General features: G+C 39.1%; 1 protein-coding gene across 1 annotated transcript in view; it reads left to right on the forward strand.

The window, feature by feature from the left end:
• nxph1 (neurexophilin 1) overlaps positions 1-8583 on the forward strand; it is a 255396-nt gene extending 246813 nt beyond the window's left edge. The window contains exon 2 of the mRNA XM_028817149.2: positions 6643-8583. Coding sequence (XP_028672982.1) covers positions 6643-7404 — 762 coding nt within the window. The 3' untranslated portion in view covers positions 7405-8583. The remainder of the gene's footprint in view (positions 1-6642) is intronic.
• The last annotated feature ends 14419 nt before the right edge of the window (positions 8584-23002 follow it).

Here is a 23002-nt window from a genome sequence, read left to right on the forward strand (position 1 = left end):
TAAAGAAGGAAAAAGCTGACATTCATTAATCATCATTTCTTAAAATATTCCACTACTGATTAATAGCTGAAGGTCTTTGTTCATTGCAGTCAGTGAAAATAAAGGAAATTGAACTTGCTGGAGAAAATATAGTTTATGTAAATTTTAAAATATCTGGAGAAAAAAACAAATCCTAAATGAACACAAAAAAATGTTATGGATGTCCATTTAATGAACTGTTTAATTTAGATTCTGTGACTTCGCAGAATACATATCTATTATTTAGGGAATAATCTTATGTCTCCAGATTTATTAAACTATGAGAAGTTATACTTGATGGTTTCATATTTGTAATATTAACTAAATTAAAGTCAATATTTAAATAATGGGCTGAAATTAATCTTTATTATTGAGAAGTTATAAATGAAATCACATTACACTATAGCAGTAAGATATGATTAAAAACTCCACATTTAATATATTGCATTTGTTCTGGTAAACATGTCTGAATGACTAGAGCGTAAGTTATAGGAACTTCATCTTATTGTGTAGCAAGGCTATTTAAGCAGCAGCTTACGGACTACAGTATTTCTAGTTTGGCCCAATTTTGAGAAAATCTTGTTCCAGTGGGATCTGAATGGAGGCTCAACCTCCTTATTTTACTTACAATTTTTACTTGAAAATAGCAAAGCACCTTGCCTTCCTAGATGAATGAGTAATAGCAGTAATCAGTTGCATGGACTATGGAGATGACCATTATGAACACTAATAATCAGTCTGTTTTATAAATTGAATGACTAATGTCATGTGTAATTGTAATTTGGTAATAGATGGTGTTTGCACTTTCCAAAATGAGCTTCAACTTTTACCCTACATGGTGCTACGTAACATTCACTCCATTTGTCGGTCAAATGGAGGCCCGTTTATTTCTGAAAGGAAGTCCTTACCTGATACTAAAGCATAATTGTGAGCAAGTACTTAACAAAAATTTATAGATGTGTGCAGGACAAAATAACCTGTTTCAAAAAGTATTGAGGACATGCTATCTCCTGTTATACTGGGTTCAGAAAGTAATCAGACCCTTTCACTTGCTGCATGTTTTTGTGTTGTAGATTTAATTGTAAATGCAAAAATGTACCATTGTTGCCCTTCAATCCCCACTTAATAACCCATAATGACAAAGTGAAAACAAATTTTCAAAAAGAATTCCAAATTTACTAAAAATCAAAAAGTGAAATCTCTCATTTATGTAAGTATTCAGACACAAATTGGGATCAGGTGCATTTTGATTGCTTTAATTTTCCTTGAGATGTGTCTAGAACTTGACTGGAGTCCTCCTGTGGTAAACTGAATTGATTGGACATCGTTTAAAAATGAACACACCTGGATATTTAAGATCCCACAATTCATACTTCATGTTGGGACAAAAGCCATGAAATCCAAGGAACTCTCTGTAGACCTCTACAATATAAATGTGGTGAGGAAGAGATCAGGGCAACAGTATACATCCATTTCTAAAGCTTTGAGTGTTTCCAGGAGCTGAACTCTTGAACTCTTTGGACAGAACTCCAAGCGTTATGTCTGGTGAAGATATTCCATTTGACTGATTGCCTATAAACTAAAGGTTTAGTAGAAAGGTGTCCTCTACTATCTTGAGAGAAAGGGGCAAACTGGATTTGACCAGGATAGAAAAGGTATGCTCAGATGCCAAGATGCTTGTACATGAGAGTGTTTAGTTTGAGGAACAGGCATCTTTCAGGTCCTCAGTTGGCAGCTTCTTTAGATGGTACACAGCAAATACCAGTGTCATCAGCAACATTGAAAACAAAAAAGGTTAAAATGGACAAAAGAACTCTGATGTTGGACAATAGATTTCTGGATGATTACAAGCTTTTGCCTATCTTAACTTTTTTTTGCCATTTTCAGATATGACTTTTTCTTTAACACTTTGCCACTAAGGCCAGCACCCTGGAGTAGTCATTTCACTTAAATTGATTGGACTCAGTACTTAAATCCATTGGATGGAGAATGTGGCTGCTGGTGAGTCTCCGGAAGCATCCTGGCTTGAACTGACTGACAGAGTTAGGGATAGTGATTGCAGATGGTGCTGCCTCTGACCCCTAGTGGGCAGTGTGAGGTGCAGCTGGTAGCATACATGTGCAGGCAATGGACATAGTGGTGAACAGGTCATTGGAGCCACATGGAAGGAGCCATTGAAGACTGGATGCTGTTAAAGGATGGATGATCAAGGAGGTGACTTCCAGTAAATCTTGAGAGACTCTATATTTCATAATGAATTAGGCATCCACACAAAATGAAGATTATTTTCTCATACACTACAGCTACCAAAAGACAGTACTAAAATATATTTCAACATGCATGTAGTACTAGGGCGTTGTACCATGTTAGCCATTATGAATGTAGTGAGTGTACGTAGTCAAATAAAATACCTTTTATTACATCTTGCCTGAAGAAGGGGCCTGAGTTGCCTCGAAAGCCTGCATATTGTAATCTTTTTAGTTAGCCAATAAAAGGTGTCATTTTGCTTGACTTCTCACTACTTTCAACATGCATTAAAGTTAAGCTCAAAACTCAAAGCAGAAATTAAAGTGAATATTCATTCAGGAAATAGCACACTGCACGGTCAACAGTCAACACTCAACACACTCATAATTTCAGTCTAAGAACACAGAATATAATTCTTCAGTCCGATGTCGTCCCAAACATTTAATGTACATTTTGCACTTTAATAATCAACATGATTTATGGTAATGTTCATGACAACTATTCTAATGTAGCGAGATGACAAGTTTATGCAGCCTTTAAAATGTGCCACAGAAAATTCAAACAATGGTTGCCTGGGAGGACTCTATATTTTAGAATGCAAGGAGGAACTAAAGAATTCAGGCTGCACATGCAGGCACACTAAAGGTGTGCTGGGACAAACAACCTGCCCTAGCAACCCAGAAACAGTCTAGTGGTACCAGGCGTGAAGAAAATTTCTCACAATCCAAAAAGAAACATTTTCCCAGATAAAAAATTACATATAAATTAGAAGAAATGATTATGACAACTAAGCTGAGTTTGCTAATAAATATTTTATTACTTATTTAATTTTGCAAGTGATTGCCATCTTCTTGGAATGTGGGTACAATTTCCACCTTGCCCTTAATGCAGAACTGCCACTAAGTAATAATTTTGCTTATAAAGAGATATACTAAAAGTGCTTAAAAGTACATTTCCACATTTTTGTTTTACACTAGGAGAAAGAACAGGTTAAGCGAATAGCTCGGGGTCACACATTGAGTCAGAGCTGTGAATTTAGGCAACCATTTGGTTTAAAGTTCAGTACTTTACCTGTAGATAGAACAGCTATTGTCAGTACTGTACTTCACAAATAAATACATTAATATTTATCTTTTCCCCACTCTGACATGCTGCTGACATGTTAACAAAGAGTTGTATACTTGCACTAATTAAATCACTGAGATGACAGAAAGCAAATAAGTAATGTTTATTTCTTAATAGAAACTACAATAATTAGTCATGAAAAACTGTCATGCCTAGTTCTAATGTAATTATTGCAGTATGTATGATTAATTTTACATATCACAAACATTTAAGTTAAAAGAAGATGAAACATGACTAAAAGTGCAGTGAAATCACTAAAAGCATTGAAGAGATGACATATTGTATATACAGTACAGGAATGCCTTACCATCGCTGAGCTCTGCTGGTGGACATTTAAGCAGAGTTTAGGAAGCAGCTGTATCAATACACCGCCTTAACTGCTTGAGAGGGCATCTTAGGTAATTAGTCCAAAACCATATTTAACACGAATGTGCCCACTGTTCTTCAAAAACCACTTGCCCCTCTTCTACAATAGAAAACAAAAGCTTTGACATTTTCCGGCCTGTTTTTAAGTCATTCAGATGTTCAGTTCTACCGGAACTTCTCATGGCAGCTATAAATGCCTGCCAAAATATCAGCTTGAAATTTACACCACTCTCTTGCAAGACACTTCCATTAATTCACAATTTAGTATAACAAATTAACCTGCCGGCATGTCTTTGGTCTGTTAATGGAAACTGATATTTGAGTAAACAACACATCTAAAGGAAGCAATAGATTTTGAGACCAAGTGCTGTGAGGCAACAATACTAACCACTGTGCCGTGATAAATTATATTAACTGTTATCTATATTTTCACATAAATATAATGAAGAATTCTTCAAAGTAATGGTAAGGTAGTTTGTGGTTAACATGAATTACGTCTTCAAAACAAAAGTGGTCAATAAAAATATGTCAAACACTTAAGCTTAACTAAATTATATCCAACTGTCATGCATTCAGAGCTTTCTTGGTTCAGGTAGTTTACATCTTTCGAGTGTCAATAGTTAACAAGTCACTAGTTAATAAAATATATATAATTCTCTTCTAAGTGAACCGCATAATGGCATACTGGTTAGTACTGCTGCCTCACAAAACCCAAAACAACAACCTGCTCCCAGTCTCAGTGATTTGCACATTTGCCCTTGTATATGTGTGTGTTCTGTCTGAGTAACAAAACCTGGTAACACATTAGATTAGATATTACCTGTAATGCATCCATTAGTCACATATTGTTATGAAATAAAACCTTATTAAAGGCTTCCTTTGGTCCTAATTAGTTTTACAAAGTGGTTATTTACCTGTGTGCATTGTGGCATATTAAGCACTTGTGAGGTAGTGGTAAAATAACTTGTTAAAATGAGAGCTTTATTTGATCTTATTAAGAATTAATAATGGTTTCACAAAGCCTGATGCTGAAGTGTGCGATATTGAGAGAGACACTATCAGCCACTTAAGCCACCACAGGGAGGTTGTTTCAGTATACCACATAACACAGAGATAAATAACCAGTTTATCGATGCCTTGTTTTATTAAGAACAAAAGAAGCCTCTGTTAATGTCTTGTTACAAAGCAGTATGTGACAACCAGGTGCATTATAGGTATTACCTAATCGAAACTCCCCAAAAAGAGTGGATATGGGTATTTAGTGATTTATAATTGGCTCTGAAGACTAAGTATGGATGTATCATTAGTGTGCCCTATGGTGGACTGGCACTCCGTCCAGAGCTGATTCTTGCTTTGTGTTCTATGCTGCAGGTGTAGGCCCTTTTATCTTACATTGGAATAGGAAAATGCAGAAACTGAATATTATGTGTGTAATTTTTAGCTGTTTGAGGATGAATAAGATTAAAAAGGCAATTATATTATATCTATCAGTGCCTTTTCAGGATTTTCAATGGCAACCTCTTTAGCATTTTCACAGATAACATGTTTTCATCAGTTTATTGTCATACAAGGATGAACATTTTAGCTATGTATTGCACAAGACAGATCGGGGAGGAAACCATTTCATGATTTTAATGGCAAACTGTGCAGCTATTTATATTGGGGCCACTTGTCTACCAAGTTAAAACACAGATACTTGTGTGCAGATTGATGAATGACTGCAATACAATTAATGCAGCTTATAAGTTTTTGTTGTCTACTTGCTGTCTTTGTTTATAAAAGTTATATAAATGTCATTTAAAAATACTTAACTTTCTATTTTTTTCATGATAATATGAAAAGAAAATTTAATAAATAGGTTCTCCCCAAGGTAAACAAAATGCAAATTTGAAATCTTAATTATACATAACAGTAGTGAAACACATGAACCCACAGTTCTAAAATAAAATGCAAAAAAAAAAAAAAAAAAAAAAAAGATAAGGATAAGGAGCTGTAAAAACGTCTTACCTGTATGTTTTTTAAATAGATAATTCTTTCATTTCCTGTAGAAGAGATCATTTTTTTAGAGCAAGCGAAACTTTTCTATTTTGGCAACACCTTCTTTTGTTTTCAACATTAAAAAATACAGCTTGACGTTAATCACATTGCTGATGTAGCTTTACTAAGTAGCGGCCTTCAAAGAAACATCGATGTAAAAGCAATATGGTTGAAAGTTTTGAATAATTTTCGATCTTCTTGATTGTCACTGTTCATTTTTATCTCTGGGGTGTTCTTGCATTCTGTATTGTTAAATTTCTCTTGCATATCTATGAGCCATCGTGTTTGTTTGTTTGTTCAACTGATCGATATTCAAGATTAGTTCTTGCTTGTCATTGCAGCTCGTCTTAAACTTTAAACTCATCTTCTAATGGGAAGGGGTTGCGTCCCAACAAAGGCTAAATATAAACAACAGTTGTCAGCATGCAATTCAACATCATTCTTGCATTCTGTATCCTGCACTTGATGCTCTTGGTTCTGCTCTTCTTCTTCTTCCTATTATGGTGTTCTTCCAATAGAATCAGCCACCTTAGTTTTGTGATCAATTTGTTGTTACAAACCCACAAAGACAGGTCACTTGCTGACATTTCTGCGCCTTGAATTTTTTGAATCTGCAGAATGTATTAGTTCATAAGCTTTTAATTAAGACCAAGATCAAGGTTCTATTCCCATCACTTTGTGAATTGTAATATGACACACAACCAGACCGTAGCATTTTATATAGGCCTACATACATTGGTGTACATTGGTGTAAACATGCATGTAATGTGAATTTCCAGTAGTTTTTTGCATTATTTAAAAAAAGCATCACTGTCAACAGTTTCTAATTTGTATTTTTTTTCTTTGCAGGTTACTTGTGCCAATGCTACAAGCACAAGAAAATCAGAACTTCTAAAATCAGGAAGCCCCAAATCTACATTAAAACATATATGGACAGAAAGCAGCAAAGACTTGTCTATTAGCCGACTGCTGTCACAGACATTACATGGAAAGGAAAACGCCACAGCTTTGGACCTGAGATATGACACCCCAGAACCTTACTCTGAGCAGGACTTGTGGGAATGGCTAAGAAACTCTACAGATCTTCAGGATCCTCGGCCAAGAGCAAAAAGACGGCCAATTGTTAAAACAGGAAAGTTTAAGAAAATGTTTGGCTGGGGAGACTTTCACTCCAATATCAAAACAGTCAAGCTCAACTTACTGATAACAGGAAAAATTGTAGATCACGGGAACGGAACTTTCAGCGTCTACTTTCGGCACAACTCCACCGGACAAGGGAATGTATCTGTGAGCTTGGTACCCCCAACTAAGATTGTTGAGTTTGATTTGGCACAACAAACTGTGATAGATGCCAAAGATTCCAAGTCCTTTAACTGCCGAATTGAGTATGAAAAAGTTGACAAAGCAACTAAAAACACACTTTGTAATTACGACCCTTCAAAAACCTGCTACCAGGAGCAGACCCAAAGTCATGTGTCATGGCTCTGCTCCAAGCCGTTTAAAGTAATTTGTATTTACATCTCCTTTTACAGCACTGATTACAAACTAGTGCAAAAAGTGTGTCCAGATTACAATTATCACAGTGACACTCCATATTTTCCATCAGGATGATAAGTGAGAGCTTAAGGGATGAGGTACAAGGTTGATGTAACAATGGCTTCGGCCTCAGATAAACTGGCTATTTGTACTGTCCTGAATGTGTCCACAAAGTAATGGCGATGCAGTCTGTGCTCTTTGTAAGACAGAAATAAAAAAGTGTAGCAAACATTTTATCAAACACATTTAAATTATTAGAATAAACTCAGACTACGAATGACAACCCAAATATTCAGAACTGTTGTCGTTATGTTTGTGGGAATTTAGGACCAAATGGTAGGTTTACTGAATCCAAAATATTTGTTACAATATTAAAGCACACACACACCCACACATATCACACTGTCTTATTTATTTCTCGAAACCATCTTCATGGTTTCCTCTGACACTTTTCAGCTTCTCCTTTGGATTCCCACAAAATTCTTCAGTGTTGATACCAGTGTTTAAACACACAAGCAAACTCTACATTCATTTCAGGCTGTTTTATTTTTATTTATTTATTTATTTTAACTTTTGAATTTCATCAGTGAAATAAAGGTAATCATGCATTGACTTTACAAGAAAATGAACCCTATCTCATGTCATTAAACTACAGTTCGATTCGAAAGAGAAAGTTAATATTTATGTTTTCCAAGACACAAAGGGTCTGAATGCATTCTTTATTTAAGACAGACTCCTAAAGCGCTCCCGGCAGTCCTACTGGATTTGGTTATCAGTGTCCCTGATCGAAATGTAACTGATGCATTTGGATTAAAAACAATTGTTCACTGCTGCTAATAAAGACAAGAGTAAACTCCCTACCCTTACAACTGGTGATCAAGGCTGATAACGCCAATTCAGACAGTATGCATTTCAAAGATAAGTAGACGCATTCAAGGCAATATACGTGGTGCCCTTTTCTGAAAGGGTAAGCCTACTGGTGAGTTAGTCTTTTCTTAATGTACATGTTTTACTACAACATTTTGTGTAATCAAGAAGCTCTCTCTGGCCAATAATATATATTTTTTTATGTCTTGGCTTGAAAGGGCAGAAGATGACATTTTTATTTGACATGTATGTTGTGAAAGGTCTGCTCACCTTATTATATCAGTGTGACGAAATGTATATTCTAGGCTCAAACTGTATGAATGATTTGTATTGTATATAGTTTATCCTGTGAAACACGAGCTGCTGTATATTCTCTTGTACCTGTCATTCTCTCTCTTTTATTCTTCCTTTCTCAACCCCTTCTCCACCTCCCGGTCCTTCTGTCTGTCTGTCACTTTCTTTCTGCTTGTTATTGGTTAACACAATGGAGATGATCGACTCAATTTATCAAAGTAGATGTGAACTCTATGAAACAGAAATATGTACAAACCAGTTAACCTTTCAAAATATAAATATGAAGCATACTAGTCATCTGTACTAAGAAATTTTATTTCTGGGGGAAAATGGAACTGTATATATAAATAAAATATTGGAAGGTTTTCAGTTTCAAGTTACAAATGAGTGATGTATTTTTGGAAAGAATCAACATATTGTGTTTATTTAATTTCATTTTGTGCAAAACCTGCATCACATGAAAAGGATTTGGCAACAGGAAAGAAAAGACTGAAGGTCTTTATGTTTAAATATAGAAGAAAAAAGCCACAGCTTTGCTCTGCTTAATCATCAACCATTTGTTTTAAAACACCTTTTTGCTGATCCTCTTTTAAAGCCTAGAGATGAATATGAGTTGAAAATGAAATACACTTTACTGACAAATGAGGGTTGAGAAAAAAAAAGATGAAAATAAAGTCGTTTGAGGGATCAATGGTTTTTTTTTTTTTTTTTGCATGTCCTTTCGACAGAAAAGGCACACAACCCAGTTCTTTCAGCCATAGTTGGAAAACAAAAGAAAACAAGCAATGTATTCGTGAGGACATTTCTAAAGCTCTGAGAATTTCTAATCAACAGTAATATAATACTTGCTATCTAGGTTATATACAAGGGTCATAAATTTGAAACAAATGGCGTCCATGTGCCCACAAGTGAAAATGAAAGCACTAGTGTGATAAAAAGGTTGCAGAAATTCTCTACACACCTGCTGTAAAATTTCCAAAGCAAATGAGAAGCAGGCGGCTTAAAAATGATTACACATCCTGTGGGTAAAATGCAGTGCATTTGCCCTGTTCACAACTTATCACTAATTAAACTCGATTGCTATCTCTGCCAAGTTAATGTGTTGGCTGCTTGGTCCATTGGGGTTTTTACTACTGTCCTCATTAAAGTGTTGTTTTCAAAGTTTGCCCTAAATGCTTACCGGTTCATTTAATATGTGCTTAGGGATTAATTCTATATTTCCATATTCCCTCTATGAATGAAAATGTAAATTTAGATTTTTTATTTGATTTCATTGCCTAGAATACTAACATGCAGTTTAATAAAAGAGTAGAGAATGTCTTTACCCAAGCATGGTTGGATATATTAGCTAGAGCTAAACTATACTAATTGTGATATCATCAATACTGGTAAAACTGTATACATCATATTACTACAATATGAAATGTATTACTACATAATTTTCTAAAAAGAAATAAGGAAAAGACAGACACCTTTATAGTAAAATTTTGGATGTTACTTTCCAAGTTTTAAACAAGTACAAAAAAGACAGTTTCATATACAGACATTCCTTAACTAAAGTACATACTATATTATGCCGCAATTACAAAATTCAAATATACAAAGGTAATAGATAGATAGATATAGTTAGACACCCATTGGGAGAAGGGCTTTATTTTGTGAAGGGGTAATAAAGAGCCATGGAAAGGCCAAACAAATAAAGGGGTTCATACCACTGAATAAAGAGCATTTCATAATCACAGTGTGTGTAAACTGGAACCACTAGCGGGTGGTAAGCTCTATCAATGCCAAAGGCCACCTAAAAGAAAATTCTGTAAGGACACCAGAGTCAAAAAGATGACCTGAGACACCACCAACAATCCAAGTGGATTTTATCAATGTGTTCTTTGTCCGTAAAAGAACATCATACATGATAAGTGGAATCTACTACAGAGAGAAGGTGACCAGAAAGTTTTTTAAAGGTAATTGTTTCTTTTTGTGATAGTGGGCTTGGAATGCAGTAATCACAATAAATAGTAGTCTTGTAGCCTGGCAACTCTTGATTTCTCTAGGATGTTGATAATCCCATAAAATATTCTGAGGATGGATCAAAAAGAAAACTAGTAGGAGTTTAAGCAGCAACTCCGTACCAAAGATAATGCAGTCTGATATTTAGGACATGAGTTTGTCAGATATCAGTAAGCAAGAAGGAAGGAAGAGAAAATGTGAAGTAAAACGATGGCGAGTTTTTATTAGCAAGCTACCCAACATCATTCAGATTCTAAGAACTCTGGGGGCCCCAGGCAAAATACTCCATGGGGCACTCCAACTCACCTTCTGTCGAGTGTTAACATGGTTAAGTTTGTTATTTTAGAGCAAAGCGTAAATTAATAAAAATCAACAGGGTGGATTTAATACATAGGCAGGGCCGGATTTATATGAAAAGAGGCCCTAGGCTATTCCACTTATGAGGCCCTTTCACCTTCCATTTTTAAGTTTGTAAATTACATGAGAGATAATAGTACTAGGGTGTTGTACCGTGTTAGCCATTATGAATGTAGAGAAAAGCCAAGCAAAATGACACCTTTTATTGGCTAACTAGAAAGATTACAATATGCAAGCTTTCGAGGCAACTCAGGCCCCTTCTTCAGGCAAGATGTAATGTATTGATTACATCTTGCCTGAAGAAGGGGCCTGAGTTGCCTCGAAAGCTTGCATATTGTAATCTTTCTAGTTAGCCAATAAAAGGTGTCATTTTGCTTGGCTTTTCTCTACATGAGAGATAATAAAATTTTGCTAACAATTTGAATGTAGGCCCCTCTTGATCTTGAGGCCCTAGGCTGAAGCCTAGTTAGCCTATAGGAAAATCCGGCCCTGTACGTAGGAATTATTTAATTTTGTTAAAAACAGATTAAATAAAGCACCACAATAAATACAACATTTATACAGAAAATAGAAAAACAACAATAGAATAAAGTTTAAAAATTTAAGTGAATGATAAAGCACATGAAATGCAAATAAATGTAAATTGCACATTGTGTCTATTATAATAAAAAAAAATCCTAGGACGAGACATGACTTTTTCAGAGATACTTTCACGTCCCACAAGACAAGACTTTGTGCTAAGAGATTTAACCACACCCGAAGCCAGAAATAAAAGACAAAGAGTAGATGACAAAGTAGAACGTCGTAAAGAATTAAAAAACGATGGCGCAATACACCTGCAGAGCAGGTTAGAGATACAGTAATAAAAGTACAAAAAAATGATAGTAAAGATTGCATTAGCGCAAACAAATGGATATTATTACTAGGTGAAATAACGGAACAGAGATTGAATATATTGAATATATTGTTCGGATTTAAACTTTAAGTCGGAGACTTGTAGATCGTCTAATTCGTGTTGCCATCAGGGAATGGTAGTGTTTCTTCCCAACGAAGAGGTGTATCCGTGAGAATTAAAAGATTTGTTGTTTGGTGAAAGTGAAATCCACATATGCAAGCAGCAGAGACGTGAACCAGGGGGTTGACGAGCGAAGTGATCAGGGGGTATTTTAAAAAAAATAATTCAAAAACTGCACGTAATAGAAATTTAAAGCACAAAAAATGGCTCATAAAGGTATTACTGTTACTTTCAGAATCACTGTTTGCAGGCTTCAGCTACAGTAAATGTAGCTGCTATGTCCTCAAGGTCCAAAGATCTTTGAACATGGCGCGTGGTAGATGTTAAGTAAGATTTAAGCAGCTTTAAAGATAGAAACTTCTCTCTTCTTAGAACCCCGCCTCACTATTACCCACTCACCCTATGGCTGGATTGGTGCTGCTGATTTTTTCACCATGAACTGGCTATAGTGGGGGTCTGAAGTGACTGAAGTCAAATCAAAAATAGCCAGACTGTCTGAACAAACCGAGTAAATCCAATTTTTTCTTCCAGACAAGCATGAAATCGCCTTTGAATACTAAAAAAGTAACGTTTCTCACAGACACTGACACTCAAGCATTCAGAGATTGTGGCCCCTTCAGGACGGTTTCCCACCGTGTCATTTTAGTGTGTCGATGCTATGCTTCAAGAGGAATTTCTGTAGACTCGTCATTGCAGTAAGTAGCTGTGTAAATGAAGCCTGTGGGGCCCCCTCCCAGTTTAGGATCCTAGGTAATAGCCTGCCTTTTCTGTCCTGTCAATTTGTCTCGATAAGGAGTTCATGTGTCATTTAACCAGATTTGGAGGGGAAGATGGCCTATATGTTGTGAATGTTATTTTGTTTCACCCTGTGATATTCCCTCATTTGAACTGGTGTCCTAATCGATATAACTGGAAATCTTTGTCATTTTTAACCATGTAGCTATTGGGGAAGACCTATTTGCATTCAGGACAGTCTGAATTCTTTGAGGTCAAGTATTTTGTTCCATTCTGGAGCCATGGCATCATGCATTTCCTGCAAATATTTTAACCAAACATTCATGCTATACACTTCCTATTCCACCTAATCTGAAAGGATTTATTTTGATTGAGATTGGGGATTGTGTAGACCAATGGAGTACAAGTGAAGGTATGGCCATGTTCATGGAAAAAGCTTGAGAAGATGTGTGTTTTGCCACATGTTTCAATATTCTGCTGGAAGCATCCATTTGAAAACACTGGGACTATGGCCACCATGGGATGTACAAGGTCAACAACAATGTTTAGGTATGTTGTGCAAATAAAATGACACTAAAGTATTATTAAGGAAAAAATGGCATGCAAGAAAACATCCACACAAGTATAATGCCACCACCAGCCTATACTGTTAGCACAAGGCAGGGAGGCAATCTTTTTGTGTCAAATTCTGACTACCATCTGCACATCACAGCAGCATACTAATATGTGTCACAGAAGGTGATGTTTTTCAAATCCTCATTTTAGCTTTGATGAGTAAACCTGGCCATATTTTCTTAAGAACAAGGCTTTCTTGCCCCCTCAGTATGTTTTTTTTTTATTTAACTACACCAGGTACTTTACTTATTTTAGACCAAACAGAATTGGCAGGACACATAACTTAAGTGACTTTGACAGTATAATGAGTTGCTCTGGCCTGGTACTCATGCTATTCAATGGACCCAGTAAGGACTCAATGGTTCAACTGAGTTGGAAGCTTGATTGAGTGAAATATGGGGTTCAGCTGGCTCATCATTAAGAGGATTACATATATAAAGGAGGACCAATGAGGTCAAAAGGAGTATGAAGGATCTAGATCCAATTGACACCTGCACCTTTTGCTTCACTGCAGAGACATATGACTAGTGAAGATGAAAGAACCAGGATGCTGTAAACCACACTTGTGAAACATACTGTCAACAGCCTGAATGTCATGAAGTGTTGTCTAATAGTTCCAACAGGATGGTGGGTGGGGGGTCATGGGGCAGTGCTGTTATAGTGGACTGGTATCATTAGGTTCCTCACTTTATACATATAATAAATGCAGTGAGTCAGTGAAAATAACAGGAGGGACTGTGGATACTGGTGCAATATGGAATATGCTGTATGTGTCTTGTGTATTGTAAATGCTTTACTGTTGGTAAATGTCTTTTGAAGGATTCAATATTATATGTTTAAATATGCAAAATTGTCTTTTGACTTATTATTTGACTTGATGTTGAGTTATGCTTGTACCTGAGAAGGAAGTGATGGTAACATGGGGAAAAAAGATCTTAGTTAAAGCTGATGTATATTATGTTAGTTCCTTCACTGGGACCATTGCAACCATGGTATGACTTTTGGGGTCAGATGATGTTACTCCATCATCTCAGAAACAGCAGGCCTTATGCACTACAACTCAAATCCTCAAGTTCTGTCTTGGAAGGCTGCAGGTTTTTGTTCTAATCTAGTTGTCCTTGTTCTTTGCTGATCATGGAACTTGCTATTTAATTTTATGATTTATTAGTGTTTTCATTCTGCCACATTATGTGATTCTTATATTGTAATGTTTTCTTTTCCAAAGATATCTTCCAAAAGATTTATAGCCCAGAGAAGATTAGTAATTTTCACATCTTTACTTTTTTCTTTCCTTTTCAAATATTTTATTAAACTTCATCCTTCACACACGCACGCACACCCACCCACACACGCAAGTTTAAATGATACCAGATTAGATTCTGGAATGTTCGTTATGTTGTCAACTGCATCTCAATCAATTGTCAGCTTGTTAAGAGAATATAAAGCAAATAAAAGCAGTGAACACAGCTGTTTAACATTAAAAGAAGCAATTAAGAGTTGGGAACCATAACAAATGAGTTAGCAAAAATGAAGCACAAAAGTATTGTTTGAGCAATTGGCTTCTAACTAAAAAATTGGGTGGGAATAAAAACCTGTAGCCACCAAAGCCCTTCAGGACTGAACTTTTGGCCCCTTGCACTGTAGTCTTTAGGAATTACAGAGAATCTATATATATAAAAGTCAAGGTATGTGTGTGTGTGTATGCATGTATGTATGTTCCAGCATCACTTCCGAACGGCTGGAGCAATTTTCATGAAACTTGGTACACGTGTTTCTCATTGGTCGACTAAAAATACTGTAGGGTGAAATCAACCCTAACTCATGCCCTTCTGGGGGGGGGTGGGGGGTGGTCTTGTGGTCTTGTATACATGTCATCATCCAGTTGACACTCGGAATGACCACCAGAGGGCGAACCGGAGGTGACTGCCGGCATTCTTTCAGTTGGCCAGTTCTGAGTGTCAACTGGATGATAACATGCATACAAGACCACAAAACAAGCACATTAGTGAGTCTTCATTGTTTGTTAATTTAATTTTATTTTTAAAGTTGTGTTTTTTTTAGTTATACTTTTCTCAAACAATTAAAAAAAAAAACTTTATTTTCCTCCCTGGGCAATGCCGAGTATTTCAGCTATGCTAGTTCTACAATAAAATAAGAAATCTAGTAAGTGCCAGTTCTGTAGAAAAAAATGAAAGAGGTCAGAGTAGGATGAGGAGAGTCTTTCAAGCTAAGAGAAAGTCTACAGGTACTTAGATAACAGCTCTTCACAAGTGTACCGTGCAGAAGGACATTTCTAAATGCACCGTGTTTCAGAACTTGAAGCTGATGTGCAACAACAGCAGAAGTCCACATCAGGCTCCACTTTTATGTAATGGTGTGAGGATGGTCTTCTTGGGAAATATTAGTTATCTTTATATAAACTGTGTAACATTTGCTACAACATACATAAGCACTGTCGTTTACCATATGTGTCCCTTTATGACCACATCTCCTCATTTCAGATTCTTATTTTCATCTGGTTAAATGCTATATCTCACAAAGTGAGCATCATCTAAGGATGGTTCCTTGAACATAACTCTAAATTCAGCTTATTCCAGTCTCCCGCAGAATCTCCAGGTCAAAATCAAATAAAACACTTTTGAAATCAGGCGAAACATAGATGTTCAGTATGAGTGTGTAGCTGAAAAATCTACATACACTGGAGGATGCTATCATGTCAGCAAGGACCAAAATCCCTAAGAAATGTTTTGCATCATCTTTATAAATCCATACCTTACACAATTCCAAATGTTTTAGAGACAAATGTGCATCCTACCTGGTATTACATAGGAGTACCTACATTGTACCAAGTAGGACTATTAATAAAGTAGGCCACTAATAAAATGTCCAATAAGTGTCTAATTGTCTTGAAGTGGCTCCATCATATAGCATTTTTAACTTGGTAATTTTTCTAAATAAGGCAATGATATATAGCTGTAAGACAAATATGTACAAAACAAGAACATGTTTTGAACACGTAAAACTGCCCACTTATTTATTTTCTGTTTGCACAATATTTCAATACATGGTTTTGGGAGCATTGCAGAATCTTCTATAATACAGAAAATAGCAATGAATGAGCCATTGGTCGATTATACAGCAGCACATTAAATCAAGTCATGATGCTACCACTGATTCTACAAGAAGATTTCATTTTTCAGATCATTTGCACTATAACATAACAGCATTCTCAGGGCCAGTGGTAACTTTAGCAGAACTGAGCTTGAGGGAAGAACAGTAGTCCATAACTAGTTTATACTACAACCCAATACAATTTATGAATATACAGCTAACATTCTTACACTAATGGCATTATGTGGGAAAGAAATGAGATGGAAAGAGTGTAGGTGATATTTTGCAATGTAGCAGATTCAAGACACATCTATCTGTTATATAAAAAATTTTGGGTCGAGACGTGATCATCTTGGGGAGACACTTTGAAGTCCTGCAAGACTTCTTGCACACCATGCCCTACTTACAAACAATTTCTCAGAGACACTTTAACATCCCATGAGACACGGAAGTGAGACAAAAGGACAGCTGCTGTACAGGCTTTTAAATGCGCAACATGCAGATCACGCAGCACGGCAGCAGCAGCTGCTATACAGGCTTTTAAATGATCGACACACAGCACGACATGCAGATCACACAGCTCGACAGCAGCTAGCAGACAGCCAGCAGCTGATCCGTCCGCCTCTCCTTAGCGTGCGTTCAGCCCCCCCCCCCCCCCCTTCACAACACGAGCAGAGCAGAGACATGAAGTGGCTAGCGTGAAGAACGCCCCCGGGGGTGGGGGTTGTAGGGTAGGCAAGCAAAGCGAGTAGGGGGCAAAGCCCCCTAGTTTTCAAAAAATAAATTAATATAATTATTTACTTCATATGTAATTTCTTTGTCATCAATAATTACTAGTAATAATATGTTCTGTGAAGGTTAAAAAAGTAACATTAGACTAAAATAGCTTATCTTGCATTGGTGCTTTCTGTCTGCTTTCAAGATCAGATTCAACTTCATATTTATTGTCATGTGTACATAGTACAATGAAATGCTTACTTGCATGTCTGCAACAGATTAATGAAAGCAGTACAATATCAAGAACAGAAAATTAATGCAGCACTATACATTAAAAATAGTATCAGATAATACACAGTATATATACAAGAACACCCCTCAGGTACAGTCATGCAGTTGTCAGTATATGTGGCTGTGGTAGATATTTATGTCTGGAGGATAACAGCAGTCCCTAATCTAATGGTATGAGTGCCAGTGATCCTGTACCTCTTTCTGGAATTAAGGAAGGAGAAAAGTCAATATGCATGATCGCTGATATATTTAAAAGTACAGTTTGCTTTTGTAAGGTAGTGTGTTTTCTATATGTTAACAGAGCAAAAGAGAGCTGTACTCCTGTCATACTGTGCTTTGCAGAAGTGTATTGAATCAGCTGTGTTCCAGGATGCATTGCAACCAGTGAAAATCAACCGTACTGTGCATCTATTTAAGTTTGTGAGCAAAGATGGAGACATCCAGGCTTTCCTCAGAAATGTGAGCATGTAAAGGTAAACCTTCTTGATGAAAGGTGACATTAACTTATTCACTTCAAGTTTTCGGTGGCTAGATATAGTCGGGCTCACCTCGACGCACAGCTTGGACTCTGGAACCAATCTCCTTGAGAGGGGCTGGACTCTGTACCACTCTGGAGTTGCCCCCAGTGAGAGGAGCTGAGCGGGTGTGGGCATACTTATTGCCCCCCGACTTGGAGCCTGTACATTGGGGTTTAACCCGGTGGATGAGAGGGTATCCTCCCTCCGCCTTCGGGTGGGGGGACAGGTCCTAACTGTTGTTTGTGCGTATGCACCGAACAGCAGTTCGGAGTACCCACCCTTTTTGGAGTCCCTGGAGGGGGTACTAGAGGGCATAATTTCTGGGGACTCCCTCGTTCTGCTGGGAGACTTCAATGCTCATGTGGGCAATGACAGTGAGACCTGGAAGGGCGTGATTGGGAGGAATGGCCCACCCGATCTGAACCCGAGTGGTGTTTTGTTATTGGACTTCTGTGCTCGTCACGGATTGTCCATAACAAACACCATGTTCAATCATAGGGGTGTTCATACGTGCACTTGGCACCAGGACACCCTAGGCCTCAGTTCGATGATTGACTTTGTGGTTGTGTCGTCGAACTTGCAGCCACATGTCTTGGACACTCGGGTGAAGAGAGGGGCGGAGCTGTTAACTGATCACCACCTGGTGGTGAGTTGGCTTCGATGGTGGGGGAGGATGCCGGTCAGGCCTGGTAGGCCCAAACGTGTTGTGAGGGTCTGCTGGGAACGTCTGGCAGAGCCCCCTGTCAGAAGTAGCTTCAACTCCCACCTCCGGCAGAACTTCGACCATGTCCCGAGGGAAGTGGGGGACATTGAGTCCGAATGGGCCATGTTCCATGCCTCTATTGTTGAGGCGGCTGACCGGAGCTGTGGCCGTAAGGTGGTCGGTGCCTGTCGTGGCGGCAATCCCCGAACCCATTGGTGGACACCGGCGGTGAGGGATTCTGTCAAGCTGAAGAAGGAGTCCTACCGGTCCCTTTTGTCCTGTGGGACTCTGGAGGCAGCTAATAGGTACCAGCAGGCCAAGCGGAATGCAGCTTCGGTGGTTGCTGAGGCAAAAACTCGGGCATGGGAGGAGTTTGGGGAGGTCATGGAGAACAACTTTCGGACGGCTTCGAGGAGATTCTGGTCCACCGTCCGGCGTCTCAGGAGGGGGAAGCAGTGCAGTGTCAACACTGTATATGGTGGGAATGGTGCGCTGCTGACCTCGACTCAGGACGTTGTGGGTCGGTGGGGGGAGTACTTCGAAGACCTCCTCAATCCCACTAACATGCCTTCTAATGAGGAAGCAGAGCCTGGGGTCCCCCATCTCTGGGACTGAGGTCACCGAGGTGGTCAAAAAACTCCTTGGTGGCAGGGCCCCGGGGGTGGATGAGATATGCCCGGAGTTCCTCAAGGCTCTGGATGTTGTAGGGCTGTCTTGGTTGACACGTCTCTGCAACATCGCATGGAAATCAGGGACAGTGCCTCTGGATTGGCAGACCGGGGTGGTGGTCCCTCTCTTTAAGAAGGGGGACCGGAGGGTGTGTTCCAACTACAGAGGGATCACACTCCTCAGCCTCCCTGGAAAAGTCTATTCGGGGGTTCTGGAGAGGAGGGTCCATCGGATAGTTGAAACTCGGATTCAGGAGGAACAGTGTGGTTTTTGTCCTGGTCACGGAACAGTGGACCAGCTCTACACCCTTAGCAGAGTCCTGGAGGGTGCATGGGAGTTCGCCCAACCAATCTACATGTGTTTTGTGGACTTGGAAAAGGCATTCAACCGTGTCCCTCAGGGAATCCTGTGGGGGGTACGCCGGGAGTATAGGGTAAAGGACCCCCTGATAAGGGCTGTTCGGTCCCTGTACAACCGGTGTCAGAACTTGGTCCGCATTGCCGGCAGTAAGTCAAACCCGTTTCCAGTGAGAGTTGGACTCTGCCAGAGCTGCCCTTTGTCACCGATTCTGTTCATAACTTTTATGGACAGAATTTCTAGGCGCAGCCAGGGTGTTGAGGGGGTCCGGTTTGGTGGACTCATGATTGGGTCACTGCTTTTTGCAGATGATGTTGTCCTGTTTGCTTCATCAGGCCGTGATCTTCAGCTCTTTCTGGATTGGTTCGCAGCTGAGTGTGAAGCGGCTGGGATGGGAATCAGCACCTCCAAATCCGAGACCATGGTCCTCAGCCGGAAAAGGGTGGAGTGCCCTCTCAGGGTTGGGAGCGAGATCCTGCCTCAAGTGGAGGAGTTCAAGTATCTCGGGGTCTTGTTCACGAGTGAGGGAAGAATGGAGCGTGAGATCGACAGGCGGATCGGTGCGGCGTCCGCAGTGATGCGGGCTCTGCATCGGTCTGTCCTGGTTGAAAAGGAGCTGAGCCGTAAGGCAAAGCTCTCAATTTACCAGTCGATCTATGTTCCTACCCTCACCTATGGTCATGAGCTATGGGTAGTGACCGAAAGAACGAGATCGCAAATACAAGCAGCTGAAATGAGTTTCCTCCACATGGTGTCTGGGCTCTCCCTTAAAGATAGGGTGAGAAGCTCAGTCATCCAGGAGGGGCTCAGAGTAGAGCCGCTGCTCCTCCGCATCGAGAGGAGTCAGATGAGGTGGCTCAGGCATCTGATCAGGATGCCTCCTGGACGCCTCCCTGGTGAGGTGTTCCGGGCACGTCCAACCGGGAGGAGGCCCCGGGGAAGATCCAGGACACGCTGGAGGGACTATGTCTCTCGACTGGCCTGGGAACACCTTGAGATTCTCCCAAAAGAGCTAGAAGAAGTGGCTGGGGAGAGGGAAGTCTGGGCATCTCTGCTCAAGCTGCTGCCCCCACGACCCGACCTCGGATAAGCGGAAGAGGATGGATGGATGGATGGTTTTTGGTGGCTGCAGACGCCAAGAAAGTAAAGCTATTGACCCTTTTCACTGCACCTCTTCTAAATAGAAAGGAGATGGTTTACCACCTGCTTCATAAAACCTGTGACCAACTCTTAGGTTTTTCTGATATTAAAGGAGAGAGATTTTGGTTCTGTCACCTCTGTGTCAGAAGGCAATTTTTTTCTCTGCAAGACACACCATCATTGCTCGTAATCAGGCCCATTGTCATTACCAATGTAATCACGGAGCTGGACATGTGTTTGGTCACACAGTCATAGATGAAGAAAGAAAACAGAGGGTTCAGTACACTATCTTGGGGATGTCTGTGTAAAGAAACAATGCAGAAGAAGTCATACCTCCAACCTACTGGGGTTTGCCATTTCTGAAGTTCACAAGGCAGTTATAGGGGGTGGAACTAAGTCCCAGGCAGATGAACTTAATGCTTAGCTTTGATGGTGAAATTCTGTAGGAAATGGCATTCTCTCTGGACCAGTTTTTAGGATATGGAAAGGAGTGGTCCAAACTAACTGTGATATTCTGTTTAATGTGTCCCAGAACCAGATTCTCAAAGCATTTTATTGCAATAGAAAAGAGTGGCAGCAGTCCATAGTCATAGAAATTGCCTATTTTTAGTTTAGGCAGGGACCATAGATTCCATCATTAAGACACTAAACACACCAGCTAATAGGTCACTACTGGTTTTTAAAATACATCCTAGAAATCTTCCAACTGGATGTCTTATTGAAGTTGACTTGTTTAAAAAAATTCCTTACTCTACGTCTTCCAAAGAACAGAGAAACACAAAAGTGTATGTCTGTACTGGGTGATGACAGAATAATAACTTTTTAAACACAACTGGGAAAAATGTTACAAAACTAGGCAAGATTATTATCAAAAGTCAAATTAAATCTTATCAATAAAGCCACAGATGTGAAGCCGAAAGTCCTTCACATAGCTATTTGCTTAAAATGTTAGCATTAGATAGCTACATAGATATTGGAAGATATTGTTGTATCCCCAATAAGCTAACATGTCAATGGAACATTATATGACATTCTGCTAAAATTATGAGGTAACAATAGAAAACGCTCAGCCAGAAAGATGGGGGACATGAATGGAAAGTTGTTTAGGGCAGATTTTACACAAATGTTAGAAAGATTTTCTTCTCGCAAGCAACCATAGACATATGGAATAAATATTTAAGTAGTGCGTTGGAGAGTAGAACTTTAGGAACTTTCAAATCTGGCCTGGTATTTTGGACAATCTAGGTGAATAGGATGGATGACCTTGTTGGGTTGAATGGCCTGTATTTGTCACAATTTTCCAAATGTTCAAATATTCTAATAAATTGCTAGCAAATGGTAAGCCATAGAGGCCTACATTTTTCTGACCATGCTACAGTTTGTTTTATGTAAATAGAAACACATACAGTAACTTAAAGAAATGTAACTAAGATATGCAAGCCTGAAACTGAAACATTATAGACAAGATGTTATTTATTTGTGTTTATTATCAATTTTTCTCTTCATATTTTGTGAACTGTTATGGTTTTCAATTTCACTAAAACAGAAAAATTGAAAATACTCGAACTCAATGGAATTTGTGTTTACACATCATACTCAATGCTTGAACCTTTCCTTTAGCCGTAGAATTTTGGGAACATCAAAGAAATGCAGCTACATTTACAGTAGAATAAATAACAGTGAGTGTGTGAGAGGGCCAGAAGCCAGAAGAAAATCTAGTAAGATAGTAACAAGCTGAAATAAATATAATTAATTTAGGGAATAACTACAAACTTGGATGATAAGAAAGTATACAATGCTGACTACCATCAACATACATTAACTTAAAAGTAAACCAGCAGCAGTACTGAGTAGATTTGATCTCCTCCTACCCCAATCTACAATCCTGTTGTAGTTTGTTTTATATATATATAAATACTGTGGCGGACGGCCGGGACCCATGCCCGGCCGGGACACCCTTTCAACACTGGATCCAGGGGAACAGCCATGGGATGCATGCTACATCCCCCGGAACACTTGGTGGCAGCCTCCCTGGGTTGCTTCAGGGCCAGTAACATGCAACACCAGAACTCATCCTGATTGGGCTCTGTGGCCACCGCCAGGAGGAGGTGCAAGGCTTCCTGAGCACGAATGGGCGGCAACACAGCCACACCCAGAAGTGCAGTCTAACTGAGATTAATTATCACCTGAAGCACTTCCAGGCAGAGTATAAAGGGAGTCTGCAGCCACTACTCAGGGTGCCAGAGACGGGAGGAGGAGGAGGACAAAGCTGCCCTG

The sequence above is a fragment of the Erpetoichthys calabaricus genome, chromosome 13 (assembly GCF_900747795.2).
Source record: "Erpetoichthys calabaricus chromosome 13, fErpCal1.3, whole genome shotgun sequence".
Lineage (NCBI taxonomy): Eukaryota > Metazoa > Chordata > Cladistia > Polypteriformes > Polypteridae > Erpetoichthys > Erpetoichthys calabaricus.